Here is a 15,188-nt window from a genome sequence, read left to right on the forward strand (position 1 = left end):
ATCATTCATAAAAGTGTTCTATGCCATGAACCAAAACCAACCAGGTGAATCACAACATTACAAACTTTGATATGAAGCAAATCAGACAAAAAAAGAAAGATACAAGACTCGAATGCGTCATTCACAGTGTGTCAGTGGACGGTTGCTGTAGAGCTTGTTTGCTGCACTATGGCTGTGATTCTCCGAATGGTTGATAATTTCTCTTCAAGATCATAATTTGTATAGTTCTTCACTAGCATTTCTGCTATTAAACATGATTTCTAAAAAATTACGTTTTATATAACATGGACTGGTGGATTCAGCAGAAGCATGTACCATCGATTAACAACCTTGGAGCTCACTGTAGTGCTGTCTTTAAAGGTTTTTCAGTTATTGGTACAAATTAATTCACTTATGGCAAAAATGAATGGGATTTTTACTTCCAGAACCAGACCGTTGTGCATTATTACAGGCATAAATGCTGGATTTATATAAGAGTTTCATTTCAATTTTCTTATGCTTACTGCTTCAGGTCCCCCTGCAAGAACGGTGGTCTGTGTGAGGATCTGAGTGGTTATGCTCCAGAGTTGACTTGTCAATGCCTAGCTGGCTTCACGGGGCCTCGCTGTGAGACCAACATGGATGACTGCCTAATGCGCCCCTGTGCCAATGGTGCCACCTGTCTGGATGGCGTGAACCGCTTTTCTTGCCTGTGTCCTGCAGGTTTCACCGGCCGTTTCTGCACCATCAACCTGGATGACTGTGCCAGCCAGCCCTGCCTCAATGAAGGACGGTGTATAGATCGAGTCACAACCTTCCAGTGCTTTTGCCTTCCAGGTTACACTGGAAGAACTTGTGAGACTCCCCTCTGGGAGATGGGATCTCAAGCGGTGTCTCCATTTAGGGATGGGTCGAGCAGGGGTGGGCAAGACAGAGTTACCCAGAGTAAGTCTCCTCCAGTGAATCAATCTCGAGGGACCACCGCTAGTGGCGATGACAGACGATTTATCAAAATTTCAGTGAAGGAAGTGGTGACTCAACAAGGTGCTGCAGGACTGTCAGAGTTGCAGCTCATCATCCTGCTAGTGTTGGGTAGCATGACTTTGGCTGTGGTGGCACTAACAGCTGGTCTGGTGCTACGTGGACACTGCCTGGACCGATCTGCTCGCTGCCAGTGTAGACCACCCCCCAAGCACCATTACCCATTCCACCGATGTCAGACACAGAGGAAGCACATGGATCCTGCTCAACAGGAATGCAAGCTAAGTTTTCTCGAAACTCCAGCTCCAGCCAAGCTTCAGAAGAAGAGGCTAAACACAAACATAATTTAGGGTGTTGTCACACTTGGTTCGACTACGTGGTCTGAACCAGAGTTCAATTCCACCCTCTTCCTCTGCCCCCCGCTAGCCTCTTTTCACATTGTTCTTATGGGTCCGAAATACAGTATGACTGCATCAACGTGAATACTAGCGGCAGCTGTTTACCTCTGTAGCTAGATAATGACTCAGGAGGAGAAGATGCCACTGTCCTATTCATGTTTGTGTCATTTTGGAATTACCTTCAAAACATTACACGCACAGAACGGCACTTCCGTTTGTCCACCATGGATGCATTACGAGAGGTGTGAAGAATGCTAGTTGCTCCATGAAGGCAATTATTCAGAGATAAGCAGCTATGAGAATTGCAGTGTGAACGGTAGCATGCAAAGATGAAAATTATACATCATCAATAGCAATTCACTTCCGCAGTTTAGGACAGATTGCTTTCATGCAAACTGCAAACTGTAACAGAGTTCAGATGAACCAGACCACCTTTTCAAGTGGACTCAGGAGCGGTTCACTGGTGCACACCCCAGTTCGGAAGACTTTCGCACCAAACAAACAAACCAAATTAATGTGGGTGTGCTCCATAAGTGCTAGTGTGAAAGGACCCTTAAAGCCCTTCCACATGACTTGGGTCAGGGCTTCAACACACTGTTCAACGCCAGCGTCAAGCACCACTTTGATCTCTAAATGAGATTGTGCAACTGCATTTGTTGAAGTAAAAAGGCCACTTCTGACCATGATGACCAGTTACATTGGTGGTCGCTCGAAAGCTATACAGTACAGAAGAATGACAGTTGGTTGTTGGACACTGGTGGTAATAATCCTGAGGATTACACTAAATAAAAGAACCAAACATTTTTTTTTTTTGCATAGACTGCTGAGGGAACATTAAGTCAGTTAAAGTCTACATGAAATAAAAATTGACCCTATTATTTGGAAGCTTTCATGAAAAGACTCCAGCTTCAGCGGCTCAATGCACCAGCCGAGCAACTGCTTTTAAAATTAATGGGAATGCTCACAGATAGATTTCTCCAGGTTTATTAGAACTCCTTGATAGAGATCAGTAAAGCAATATCATGAGCAAGAGTGCTGTATGTCCAGCTATCAGCACGCAGGTATTCATAGCAGTGCTGATAGATGGACAAAACAGCACGATTGCGAGAGCGATATTGCTTTTATTTTACAATTCAACAAACATGTAAATAAATAAGTAGGGAAAAACTAGTAATGTCTAAAAAAAAAGCTAGTGTGTGGAACTATTTTCTTATGCAACGGATTGAGGATCTGCTGTTCCTAGTTCGAAAGATGCATCCAAGACTCCGTTACTAATTCGAAAACCACACTTTAGAACTAGTAATGGCAGCTTGGGCTGTTTCTAACAATTATTGGAGAAACATGGACGTATTCGTGTATGAGAGTGAGTGAATGAGTGTGTGAATACCTGTGTCTGTTGTAGCGATGAACAGTAATGCTGCAGCTGTTAGTTGAACTGTATTCTTCAGCTGTAATGTAATAGTAATCCACTCAGACTGTGGAGTGATGCTGCCATATGTGCTATGTCAAGTATTTCATTGTTGGAGAGAAAACATGGAGGACACCAGTTTCATTCTTGTATATTTCTTGGGGAACTCTTATTTTGAGAGTGACACAGAAAGCATTCTCTCTGCCATGTTGAAAGTTTATGTCTTCTCCTAACTCGGAAACTTGTATCAGGTGCCCTGAGCATGTGTGATTACTCCATCTGTCGCGACTCACATCTATGATTGGCAGTAATGCTGAAGCTGTTAGTTTAGCTCTAATTCTTAGCTGTAGTGTAGTAGTAATTTGAGCGATCATGTAGTGAAAGACCATTCCGGATGAATAAATGTGTCAGTCATGCACTGACTGACACAGATCATTAACTCGCTCATAGCACACACAAGACGGATTTTGGGGTGGGGGATTTTTCCCCTTTTTCTCCCAATTTGGAATGCCCAATTCCCAATGCGCTCTAAGTCCTCGTGGTCGCATAGTGATTCGCCTCAGTCCAGGTGGCGGAGGACGAATCCCAGTTGCCTCCACGTCTGAGACAGTCAACCCGCGCATCTTATCACGTGGCTTGTTGAGCGCGTTGCCACGGAGACATAGCGCGTGTGGAGGCTTCACGCCATCCACCGCGGCAACCACGCTCAATTCACCATGCGCCCCACCGAGAACAAACCACATTATAGCGACCACGAGGAGGTTACCCCATGTGACTCTACCCTCCCTAGCAACCGGGCCAATTTGGTTGCTTACGAGACCTGGCTGGAGTCACTCAGCACGCCCTGGGATTCGAACTAGCAAACTCCAGGGGTGGTAGCCAGCGTATTTTACCACTGAGCTACCCAGGCCCCGCCACAAGACAGTCTTTTGCCGACACCTGCTAGCTCAAATCTTTAATGTCACAGGGACGAATTAAAATTCACACATCTAGCTGCTCTTACACGATAGTTTTAAAATGCCACAAACACAGAGTGATACAAACAGTAAAGCGTCCCAGATGGTGTGAGCTATCAGCACTCTTGGAACGCCTCTCTTCCAATCAGATTCAAGGACCGGAACAAACTGTTGGATAATTTTCATGATCCGATCAATTCCTAATGGATAAAATCAAGTACCATCTTAACTTGTTTAATTTCTTGTTTCACTGTAAAACATTACAGAAGTAAAATTGGTTACAAATTTCACTTGAAGACACCAGTTGTGTAAACACTACCTGTGAACTAATTGTTGATATGAGGTCACTCTACTCTGAGTATATGGTAGCACTACATGAGCTGCATGTAAAATAATGAAAAAGCACTTATACATAAACACACACACACAAGCGTTAAACAAATCAGTTTTTTGTTCAAATCAGATTTATGTACTGTATGTATATAGTATAATTAAGTGCTCTTCAATTTAATTCCAGATGTACTAAAGATTTGCCAAAAGCAATCCATTTGTTTGAGCTGTCACAGTGTTCAAATTGTATAATATTTCAATGTGAGTATATGCCAAGTTAGTTTTTTTCTTCAGTATTTTGACTTTTTTTTTTTTTTTTTAATGGAAATGTATCTTTTCCATTAACTTTATTGTAATGCTTCTTCAAGCAATCAGATAGCAATATCAATAATTTCATGGGAAGGATTTGTGATACAAAATTATACATAGACTACAGCATTTGTAAGTGTAAATATAACTTATGTAATTTATTGGTCAAATGTATATTTGTTTTTTATGTGTATTTTTTATACAGAGCTGTGTGTATTAAAGTGTGTATTAAAGATTTAGACTGTGGAATAGTAAATCTTAATGTCTAACTTCCTAAATCAATGACAGTCCGAGGTCAAGAAGATCAAAAAGATGCAATGAAAGTGAATGGTGACAGAGACTAACAAACTTCTTTTTTTGGAAAAGAGTTGCGTAGGTTATTATTATTATTTTTAAATACTCCAGCATACAGATTTGAAATGACACAAAGGTGAGTAAATAATCACAGAATTTAAATTTTTGGGTGAAATGTTCCTTTAAGTATAACTAGGTACCTGTAAATCTTTTATAGCTTATTTAGTGTTCAAGGCCACTTGGTCTAAAGAAGAAGATGCAAAAAGGAGTGTGGGTGGATTTCTTTTACCTTGGTCTGCATCAAGAGATGTGTAAAGTTAAGATAACAGGTGACCCCTGGTGGACATTTTAAAACATCTGCAAAACTAAAATACCTTACACTGCCTACTTGTCATACAATTATAAAGTAGGGATGGGCATTCATCAATAATTTGGTATTCGTATATTAAAGCTCATAAAAAATGAATACTTGAATATTCTATTAGTTAAATGAAGGTAATTAATGAGAAAGAGACGTTGTAAAATTTTATTTTAGTCATAAATGTTGCGTCACCATTAAAAAAAAAAACAAGCTTCTAATTACATCCAAAACAAGCTTATATTATGTCCTGTGTTTTTGTTGTTGAAAACATTTAAAACAAGCAAAACGTGAAAACAAAAAAGTACAGAATTAAAGCATTTAAGCTCATGCAAAGCGAAGAAAAAGACACCGCTAATAAAGTAGACTGACGCAATTAATATACAGAACGACTATAAACACTCGGCATATAATAGTTATGTTAATATTGCATCTCATGTCATGTTTTTGTTGAGAAAAACAAGCATATCCACATGCTCAGTAAACTATACTCATTTATACACACCAGTTTAATTGTTGGAATGTCCCGCGGCTAGCAAAGTCTTTCTCGGATGCCATGTTTGTTGTTTACAGAAGCGTTGCGGGGATTACGTTGCAATGGGGACGCTGCTTTCTGTTGAGCTGCACATATACGAGAGTAAAGAGTACACCGCTTATCCAGTACATTTAAACAGTGAACCCATCCACAGTAAGCCACATTCTTGCAATAACCCGCTTTTTGGTGTCCATCTAAACATCCTGACAGAGCGGTTTGCTCATCAAATGTGATCAACATGTGTCCACACTCAAGAGCGCCACCCAGTGCATTCTGTTATAACTGCCAGTTTTAATTTATGTGTTCAGGATTTAACATGCATCTCACTGTATATATGGCCAGCAAAGCAAAACTTTGCAAAATTCGAATAGTATTTTTCGTTTTCGAATACTTATTGCAAAACGAATACTCGAGTATTCGACTATTCGTGCACATCCCTAATTATAAGTACCTTTATTCAAATGAACCAATGTTTATGTTGCTAGAACAGATTTATTCACATTTAAGTATAATACACTAATTAATGTACTTTTTAAATGATATTACAAATATGCTCAATACATGTAACCTCAAATACTTTTTTCAAGCTAATTATGGCCCACTTATCAAACCAGAGGCATAACATAGAAGATATGATACACTGAAATCAGTTCTTGGCGAGAGGATCAAAGTACTTCTCCAAGATACTCTCGACTTCATCCTCTGCGTAGTCTTGTACATGAAAGAGCGAGTCTGTCATTGTAGAAGCTGCTCCTCTTATCATTGCAGACAGCACTGGAGAATGGGAAATGAGAAGATGTATTACAGAATGACCATTGAGAATAACAAGAATGACAAAAAACCTCCGGATGCATTACGGTACAACAGGATAACATCCAGATGCATTACGGTAATGAAAATTTGCTATGAAATGTGCTTAACTGTCATAAAAACTTTAATATTAAAAAGGTAGAATGTTAATGTGTAAAATGTTAACTGCTGCAACCAGATTATCGAGTCAGTGAGAAGATCCGGATCACTCTGATTCCTGAATGAACCAATCAGACCAATTCACAAACCTATTCATTTAAAAGATCAGACTAAAAAATTATGTTTATGAAATGGACATCACTGTGTAAGATTTGTTAAGATTTTAAGTGAATAATGACAAAGTTTCACTCTGATTCTCTCACAAAGCTATCATATGGCTTGAGAAGATTTGTAATATACAATAAAAAAAAATAAAAAAAAACAGATTTTAGCAGCTTGTTCGATTTACTTAAAATGAACTAAAGCAACACAATAGTAGAACATTTCGTCACAACTTGATTTCATTTCATTAAATTTGAAAAATGGAAGTTTACTTAATCAGTTTGAGTTGGGACTACATGAATACTTTTTGTGGTGTATTAAACTGGGCAGGGGATTTCCATTTCTCAGAATGCTTTGCATGGCACTGGATAGGTAGAACAAATGTTATTTTGTGTTTTTGAGCAAAATGAGAATAGGAGGAGATTTGTTAATGTTTAATGTTCTGTTATATTTGGTATTACATTTGGTATTTAAAAAGAGAGTGTTAGACTGGAGTTTTGGGGGTTACCACTGTGGTCAAGATTGGCACTTGTGTTAAGGTTGAGGATGGATGTACACTTACAAGTGATACTTGATTTGAGTGCTGCTTAGCTCTATAAGCAGTTGCTATTAAATTGACAGAGCAACAGTTTTACCGTACTTACACTTGTTCACTGGCATATGCTCATGTTAATAAAATTACGTTGGACCAACATAAGAAAAATTATTAAATAAACCTTGGTAAATCAGTTTGACAAACCTAATTAAATTGAAATAAAACTACTATAGTACATTGATTTTAACCTAATCCAACTAAATTATGTTGGATCAATGAAAGACATCAACTTACTTGTAAAAACTCAAGTAAGTAAGGGTAATGACTTTATGATACTTCATGGTGTTGTGTGTCTTTTAAGCTTGAAAGCTCCTGTGCCCATTCAATGGAATAGCATGGAGAAAAAATTACCAGTGCATTCTTTCACAGAAGAAACTAAATCATACAATAAAGTCTGGAATGAGATGAGGGTGAGTAAATGATGACAGAATTTATATACAGTTGTGCTCAAAAGTTTGCATACCCTGGCAGAAATTGTGAAATTTTGGCATTGATTTTGAAAATATGACTGATCATGCAGTCTTTTAAGGGTAGTGATCATACGAAGCCATTTATCATCACATAGTTGTCTGGCTCCTTTTTAAATCATAATGATAACAGAAATCACCCAAATGGCCCTGATCAAAAGTTTACATACCCTTGAATTTTTGGCCTTGTTACAGAGGGGTTTAAAGGTTTAAATGGCAATTAAAGGTTAATTTCCCACACCTGTGGCTTTTTAAATTGCAATTAGTGTCTGTGTATAAATAGTCAGTGAGTTTGTTAGCTCTCACGTGGATGCACTGAGCAGGCTAGATACTGAGCCATGGGAAGCAGAAAAGAACTGTCAAAAGACCTGTGTAACAAGGTAATGGAACTTTATAAAGATGGAAAAGGATATAAAAAGATATCTAAAGCCTTGAAAATGCCAGTCAATACTGTTCAATCACTTATTAAGAAGTGGAAAATTCAGGGATCTCTTGATACCAAGCCAAGATCAGGTAGACCAAGAAAGATTTCAGCCACAACTGCCAGAAGAATTGTTCGGGACCCACAGGTAACCTCAGGAGAAATACAGGCTGCTCTGGAAAAAGACGGTGTGGTTGTTTCAAGGAGCACAATACGACAATACTTGAACCAAAATAAGCTGCATGGTCGAGTTGCCAGAAAGAAGCCTTTACTGCGCCAATGCCACAAAAAGCCCGGTTACAATATGCCCGACAACACCTTGAAACGCCTCACAGCTTCTGGCACACTGTAATTTGGAGTGACGAGACCACAATAGAGCTTTATGGTCACAACCATAAGCGCTGTGTTTGGAGAGGGGTCAACAAGGCCTATAGTGAAAAGAATACCATCCCCACTGTGAAGCATGGTGGTGGCTCACTGATGTTTTGGGGGTATGTGAGCCCTAAAGGCACGGGGAATCTTGTGAAAATTGATGGTAAGATGAATGCAGCATGTTATCAGAAAATACTGGCAGACAATTTGCATTCTTCTGCACGAAAGCTGCGCATGGGACGCTCTTGGACTTTCCAGCACGACAATGACCCTAAGCAAAAGGACAAGTTGACCCTCCAGTGGTTACAGTAGAAAAAGGTGAAGGTTCTGGAATGGCCATCACAGTCTCCTGACCATAATATCATCGAGCCACTCTGGGGAGATCACAAATGTGCGGTTCATGCAAGACGACCAAAGACTTTGCATGACCTGGAGGCATTTTGCCAAGACGAATGGGCAGCTACACCACCTGCAAGAATTTGGGGCCTCATAGACAACTATTACAAAAGACTGCACGCTGTCATTGATGCTAAAGGGGGCAATACACAGTATTAAGAACTAAGGGTATGCAGACTTTTGAACAGGGGTCATTTCATTTTTTTCTTTGTTGCCATGTTTTGTTTTATGATTTTGCCATTCTGTTATAACCTACAGTTGAATATGAATCCCATAAGAAATAAAAGAAATGTGCTTTGCCTGCTCACTCATGTTTTCTTTAAAAATGGTACATATATTACCAATTCTCCAAGGGTATGCAAACTTTTGAGCACAAATGTATAATTAAATTATATATATATATATATATAAAACACTTTTTAGGGTGGTAAAATGTGACCTGGACATGTTTTTGCAAGAATCATCCATATGACAATGAAACTCCACTGTGAAATAACCAACATTAATATGGCATGAGCCAAAACATTATGACCACACACAGGTGAAGCAAATAACATTGATCATCTCCTAACAAGGCACACATGTCAAGGTCTGGGTAGATTAGATGGCAAGCGAACAATCAGTTCTCGTAGTCAACATGTTGAATCAGGAGAAATGGGCAGGAGTAAAGACCTGAGCGGAGGGCCAGATTGTTATGACCAGATGACTGGGTCAGAGCATTTCTGAAATGGAAAGGCTTGTGGGGTGCTCCCGGTCAGCAGTGGTGAATACCTACTGACAATGGTCTGAGGAGAGACAAACCAAGAACTGGCAACAGGGTGTTGGGCACCCAAGGCTCATCTATGTGCGAGGGCAATGAAAGCTATCCCATCTGGTCCGAACCGACAGAAAGTCTACTGTGGCACAAGTCATAGAAAATTGTAATGATTGTTACGGGAGGAATGTGTCACAACACACAGTGCATCGCACCCTGCTGCGTATGGGGCTGCGTAGCCGCAGACCGGTCAAAAAGCCCATGATGACCCCTGTCCACCGTCGAAAGTACCTACAATGGGCACATGAGCATCGGAACTGAACCTTGGTGCAGTGGAAGAAGGTTGTCTGGTCCGATAAGTCCCGTTTTCTTTTACACCATGTGGACGGCCGTGTACGTGTGCTCCATTTACAGTTGACGTCAGAAGTTTACATACACCTTAGCCAAATACATTTAAACTCAGTTTTCACAATTCCTGACATTTACTTGTAGAAAACATTCCCTGTCTTAGGTCAGTTAGGATCACTACTTTATTTTAAGAATGTGAAATGTCAGAATAATAGTAGAGAGAGTGATTTATTTCAGCTTTTCTTTCTTTCATCATATTCCCAGTGGGTCAGAATTTTACATACAATTTGTTAGTATTTTGTAGCATTGCCTTTAAATTGTTTAACTTGGGTCAAACTTTTTGGATAGCGTTCCAAAAGCTTCTCACAATAAGTTGCTGGAATTTTGGCCCATTTCTCCAGACAGAACTGGTGTAACTGAGTCAGGTTTGTAGGCCTCCTTGCTCGCACATGCTTTTTTAGTTCTGCCCACAAATTTTCTATCAGACTGAGGTCAGGGCTATGTGATGGCCAATTCCTTGACTTTGTTGTCCTTAAGCCATTTTGCCACAACTTTGGAGGTATGCTTGGGGTCATTGTCCATTTGGAAGACCCATTTGCGACAAAGCTTTAACTTCCTGGCTATCTTGAGATGTTGCTTCAATATATCCACATAATTTTCCTTCCTCATTATGCCATCTATTTTGTGAAGTGCACCAGTACCTCTTGCAGCAAAGCACCCCACAAAATGATGCTGCCACCCACATGCTTCACGGTTGGGATGGTGTTCTTCGGCTTGCAAGCCTCACCCCTTTTCCTCCAAACATAACGATGGTTATTATGGCCAAAAAGTTCAATTTTGTTTCATCAGACCAGAGGAAATTTCTCCAAAAAGATCTTTGTTCCCATGTGCACTTGCAAACTGGCTTTATTATGGCAGTTTTGGTGCATTAGCTTCTTCCTTGCTGAGCAACCTTTCAGGTTATGTCGATATAGGACTTGTTTTACTGTGGATATAGATACTTGTCTACCCGTTTCCTCCAGCATCTTCACAAGGTCCTTTGCTGTTGTTCTGGGATTGATTTGCACTTTTCGCACCAAACTACGTTCATCTCTAGGAGACAGAATGCGTCTCCTTCCTGATGGCTGTGTGGTCCCATGGTGTTTATACTTGCATATTATTGCATGTACAGATGAACGTGGTACCTTCAGGCATTTGGAAATTGCTCCCAAGGATGAATCAGACTTGTAGAGGTCCACAATTGTTTTTCTGAGGTCTTGGCTGATTTCTTTTGATTTTCCCATGATGTCAAGCAAAGAGGTACTGAATTTGAAGGTAGGCCTTAAAATACATCCACAGGTACACCTCCACTTCAGTACACCTCCTATCAGAAACTAATTGGCTAATTGTCTAAAGTCTTAACATAATTTTCTGGAATTTTCCAAGCTGCTTAAAGGCACAGTTAACTTAGTGTATGTTAACTTCTGACCCACTGGAATTGTGATATAGTCAATTAAAAGTGAAACAATTTGTCTGTAAACAAATGTTGGAAAAATTACTCGTGTCATGCACAAAGTAGATGTGCTAAACGACTTGCCAAAACTATAGTTTGCTAATATGAAATCTGTGGAGTGATTAAAAAATGAGTTTTAATGACTTCAACCTAAGCGTATGTAAACTTCTGACTTCAACTGTACCTAGGGAAGTGACGACAAGCCGGTGGAGGGAGTGTGATGCACTGGGCAATGTTCTACTGAGAAACCCTAGGTCCAGCCATTCATGTGAACGTCAATTTTACACGTGCCACTTACCTAAACATTGTTGCACACCAGATAAACCCCTTCATGGCAATGGCATTCCCAGATGACAGTGGCCTCTTTCAGCAGGATAATGTGCCCTGCCACAATGCACATATTGTTCGGGAATGGTTTGAGGAACATGACGAAGAGTTCAAGGTGTTGCCCTGGCCTCCAAATTCCCCAGATCTCAATCCGACCGAGCATCTATGGGAGCTGCTGGACCAAAAAGTCTGATCCATGGAGGCCCCACCTCACAATTTACAGGACTTGGAGGATTTGCTGCTAATGTCTTTGTGCCAGATACCACAGGACACCTTCAGGGGTCTTGTAGAGTTCATGCCTCGGCGGGTCGGCACTGTTTTGGCAGCACGCGGAGGACCAATAGTGTATTAGGCAGGTGGTCATAATGTTTTGACTCATCTGTGTACATTCTTGTAACCCACTTCATGAGGAGAAAGTCTAAATACCTTTTCCAGAAGATGGCCTGAAGAGGCAGAGAACCCTCTTGTTCATTGCCACAGCTCGACCAAGTTCATAGCCGACTCCTAAAGATGGTTGTGTCACCTCAGCCACTATCACTGAAAGAACAATCAGAAAACTGCACTGTAAAGGGAATTTTTAATCACTTTAATTGCGATGAAGACAGTACTGCTTAAGGCAAAATAGATCTACATTCTAATGAGACACTTATATATTTCACTCCATTAAATAACATAATATCAAACCAAGTGGCATCTGCTAAATAAACCATGCTAGACATTTTCTCTGAGCTATTTTTGCAATTACAGGTCCCAATGCAATTTTCAGTGGATAAACAGTGTATTTGTCAGTTCATCTCAGGATCACCCAGGTGTCCTAGCAGAGTAACCACAAAAAAGTAATTGTTTTATTAAATGTTTTGCTTGCAAAGTGTGTTAGCGCTACCTCTCTTGAAAATGAATGCCACTTGTTTATATATGTAGTTATCTAAAGCAATGCAGCCTGATACTTTTCTATACTGTTGAATCCATTGCTATTGTTTATATATTTAAATAGCACTAGAGTTCATCAATATCTCATTATTTGAGCTCTTACCATCAGACATCATAAGCCACTCCATATCCCGATCATGAATCGCTTTGTCTCCATCCAAGACTGCGCCCTCACCTGAACCAGAAACAGAAGTTTAGTGCTCACATGCAATCCTCTATTAATGACTTGGTGCATGACTATTTGTAGTTGTTTACAAACCGTATGGGATTAAATCACCTTTTTCAGACAGACTATCATAGCCGACATGCTCTGTTAAAACTTTGCCGTACTTCTGTAATTGCTTCACTATTCGCTGGTAAATATTCACGTCCTGTCTCCCTCCACGGATGCTTCCACAAAAGTATATGTTCATTATTTTGCAAATGCTCTCGTCCTTTTACAATAATACAGTCCGATGTTCTCAATAACAGATTACATTCGGAGAGGAAGTTCAGACAGACAAGACAACAATTTTCCTTTCCCGCCTGCACAAAAATTAACAAGCGCCACCGTGTGGCAATATTCACACGAACAGCCATGTTCTCATTTGATCAGAATCAGAATGAAGGATGCTTACTCATACAAGAAATTTGTCTTGGTGACAGAAACTTCCAGTGCACAACAATACAAGACAGAGATAATAATACAAAAATAGAATAAAAATACAAATAAGTGAATAGAAAATAAAGTTTATATACAAATACACAATAAGACAAAAATATATGCATGTACAAATACAAATCTGTTATATATAGTGCACGGGAATGTAATGGCAGAAGAGGTAGGATTACTAAAATAGACTAAGCTGTGTATTGCACATAATTATTGCTCAATGGGGCAGTTTTAACTGTTCATGAGATGGATAGCCTGAGGGAAAAAAACTGTTCCCCCAGGCAGCTTTCTTTATTATTATTAGAATTTATTATCAAAATAATAATAAAAAAGCAACACTTGTATTATTATTTTGTAAATCAACTGAAAATATATAGTTTTTATATTTCCTCAATTAATTTGTTATTCTTTTTGTTAATTATTTACATTTTTAATCGTTTATTATTTGTCTCATATATTTATTCCACCCCACCACTCTTAATACCGTTTTATTTATTTATTTTAATTAAAGAACAAGACACATAGGCCTAAAAACTAAGGGAATCCATTAGAAATGACCTAAAAATACACAGGGTTTCCAGTTATGATAGTGAACAAAACCCCTATGAATGAATGCATTTCCTATTCCTAATCTTGAATTATACTATATTATTTAGCATAAAAATAGTATATATGATTTTTTCCTTATTTGTATATTTAAAGGCGCTGTATGTAAGATTGACAACAAGCGTTTGGGTACTGCAGTCCAAATTCAAAATATTGGAGAGTTGTCTGCCCCACCCCAGACTCGAAGCTCATGCGGGTTGCCAGATTGAGGACACGCAACAGGATCCGTTTTAAAGGATTTCTGGGCTTTAAACTGTTTCTATCTTCCAAAGGCATCTCCAATATTTATCCTTGTTTTACTACGCCTCTGGTCATCGTGGTTTTTAGATGAATGGAGAGGTTTTTTAGGTCGGGTGGAATCTGTTATCTCTGATCCAGTTCGTTTGCTGGCTTCCATGGCTGCAGAACTAAGTGTTTTTGTTCAAATCTGGCAACCCGGAGGTGTCGAAATACTATTGGTGAGTGGGCAGTGGGCGGGATCACACAGGCCAAAACATAAACAGAAATTCCGGCCCGGAATGGAAACATCAAAGTAGAATATACTGAATGTAGCATTGTTATAGGAGAAGCCAGTATTTCAACTTAGCAAGTTTCCTAATTCTCTAATGACATATTATGGTCATTTTATGATTTAGTACAGTCAAAATATTACATATAGCGCCGACTCAATAATCAAAATAAATTAGTGTTTAAAATATTGAAATGAAAATATTGACATTTCATGTCCTTCATTTTTAGTAAATAAAATAACAAGGTTCAAAATAAAATTAAAAACAAACGACTTAAGGGGCTAAATTTAACACAAAATGCCTTGGGCAAAATATAAGGAACTTAATTATCCACAATATTCTACAACATTTACTGTATCTTATTGGAATTACATTTTTGGCTACTGTGTTAATGATCATGCTATTGACGATTAATGTTTTATTATAAATTACATTTTATGTTTACAAATGCAAATATAACAACCTTCCTTCACAGTTTTTATGAAAGAGATGAAACTTTATATAGATACAATATCAAAATATGTAAACAAAAAAGCAATCAAAACATCTGAAATATTTTCTACATTTAATATTTTCATTTAAATGATCTTTAGTCACTGTGTACCATCTTTCATTCTCCTTCTTTTTTTTTTCTATGTATTTTGTGTGTAATTGTTTGAATGTCAACATCTCATAATAAAATATATAAAAAATAAGTAAC

The 15,188-nt window shown here is 38.9% G+C and overlaps 2 protein-coding genes across 2 annotated transcripts in view; one reads left to right on the forward strand and one right to left on the reverse strand.

Moving 5' to 3' along the window:
* Window positions 1-5,027, forward strand: part of LOC127412297 (protein delta homolog 2-like) — a 28,825-nt gene extending 23,798 nt beyond the window's left edge. Inside the window, exon 6 of the mRNA XM_051648539.1 lies at window positions 512-5,027. Coding sequence (XP_051504499.1) covers window positions 512-1,310 — 799 coding nt within the window. The 3' untranslated portion in view covers window positions 1,311-5,027. The remainder of the gene's footprint in view (window positions 1-511) is intronic.
* Window positions 5,028-5,167: 140 nt separating this feature from the next.
* On the reverse strand, window positions 5,168-13,241 carry dnph1 (2'-deoxynucleoside 5'-phosphate N-hydrolase 1). Its single transcript, XM_051648551.1, has 4 exons — window positions 12,999-13,241; window positions 12,825-12,896; window positions 12,218-12,328; window positions 5,168-6,322 (listed from the first exon to the last, which is right to left on the reverse strand). Exons 1-4 carry the CDS (start codon window positions 13,132-13,134, stop codon window positions 6,195-6,197), a joined length of 447 nt encoding a protein of 148 aa, XP_051504511.1. The 5' UTR covers window positions 13,135-13,241; the 3' UTR covers window positions 5,168-6,194.
* Between the last annotated feature and the right edge of the window lie 1,947 nt (window positions 13,242-15,188).

The sequence above is a fragment of the Myxocyprinus asiaticus genome, chromosome 21, assembly GCF_019703515.2.
Source record: "Myxocyprinus asiaticus isolate MX2 ecotype Aquarium Trade chromosome 21, UBuf_Myxa_2, whole genome shotgun sequence".
Lineage (NCBI taxonomy): Eukaryota > Metazoa > Chordata > Actinopteri > Cypriniformes > Catostomidae > Myxocyprinus > Myxocyprinus asiaticus.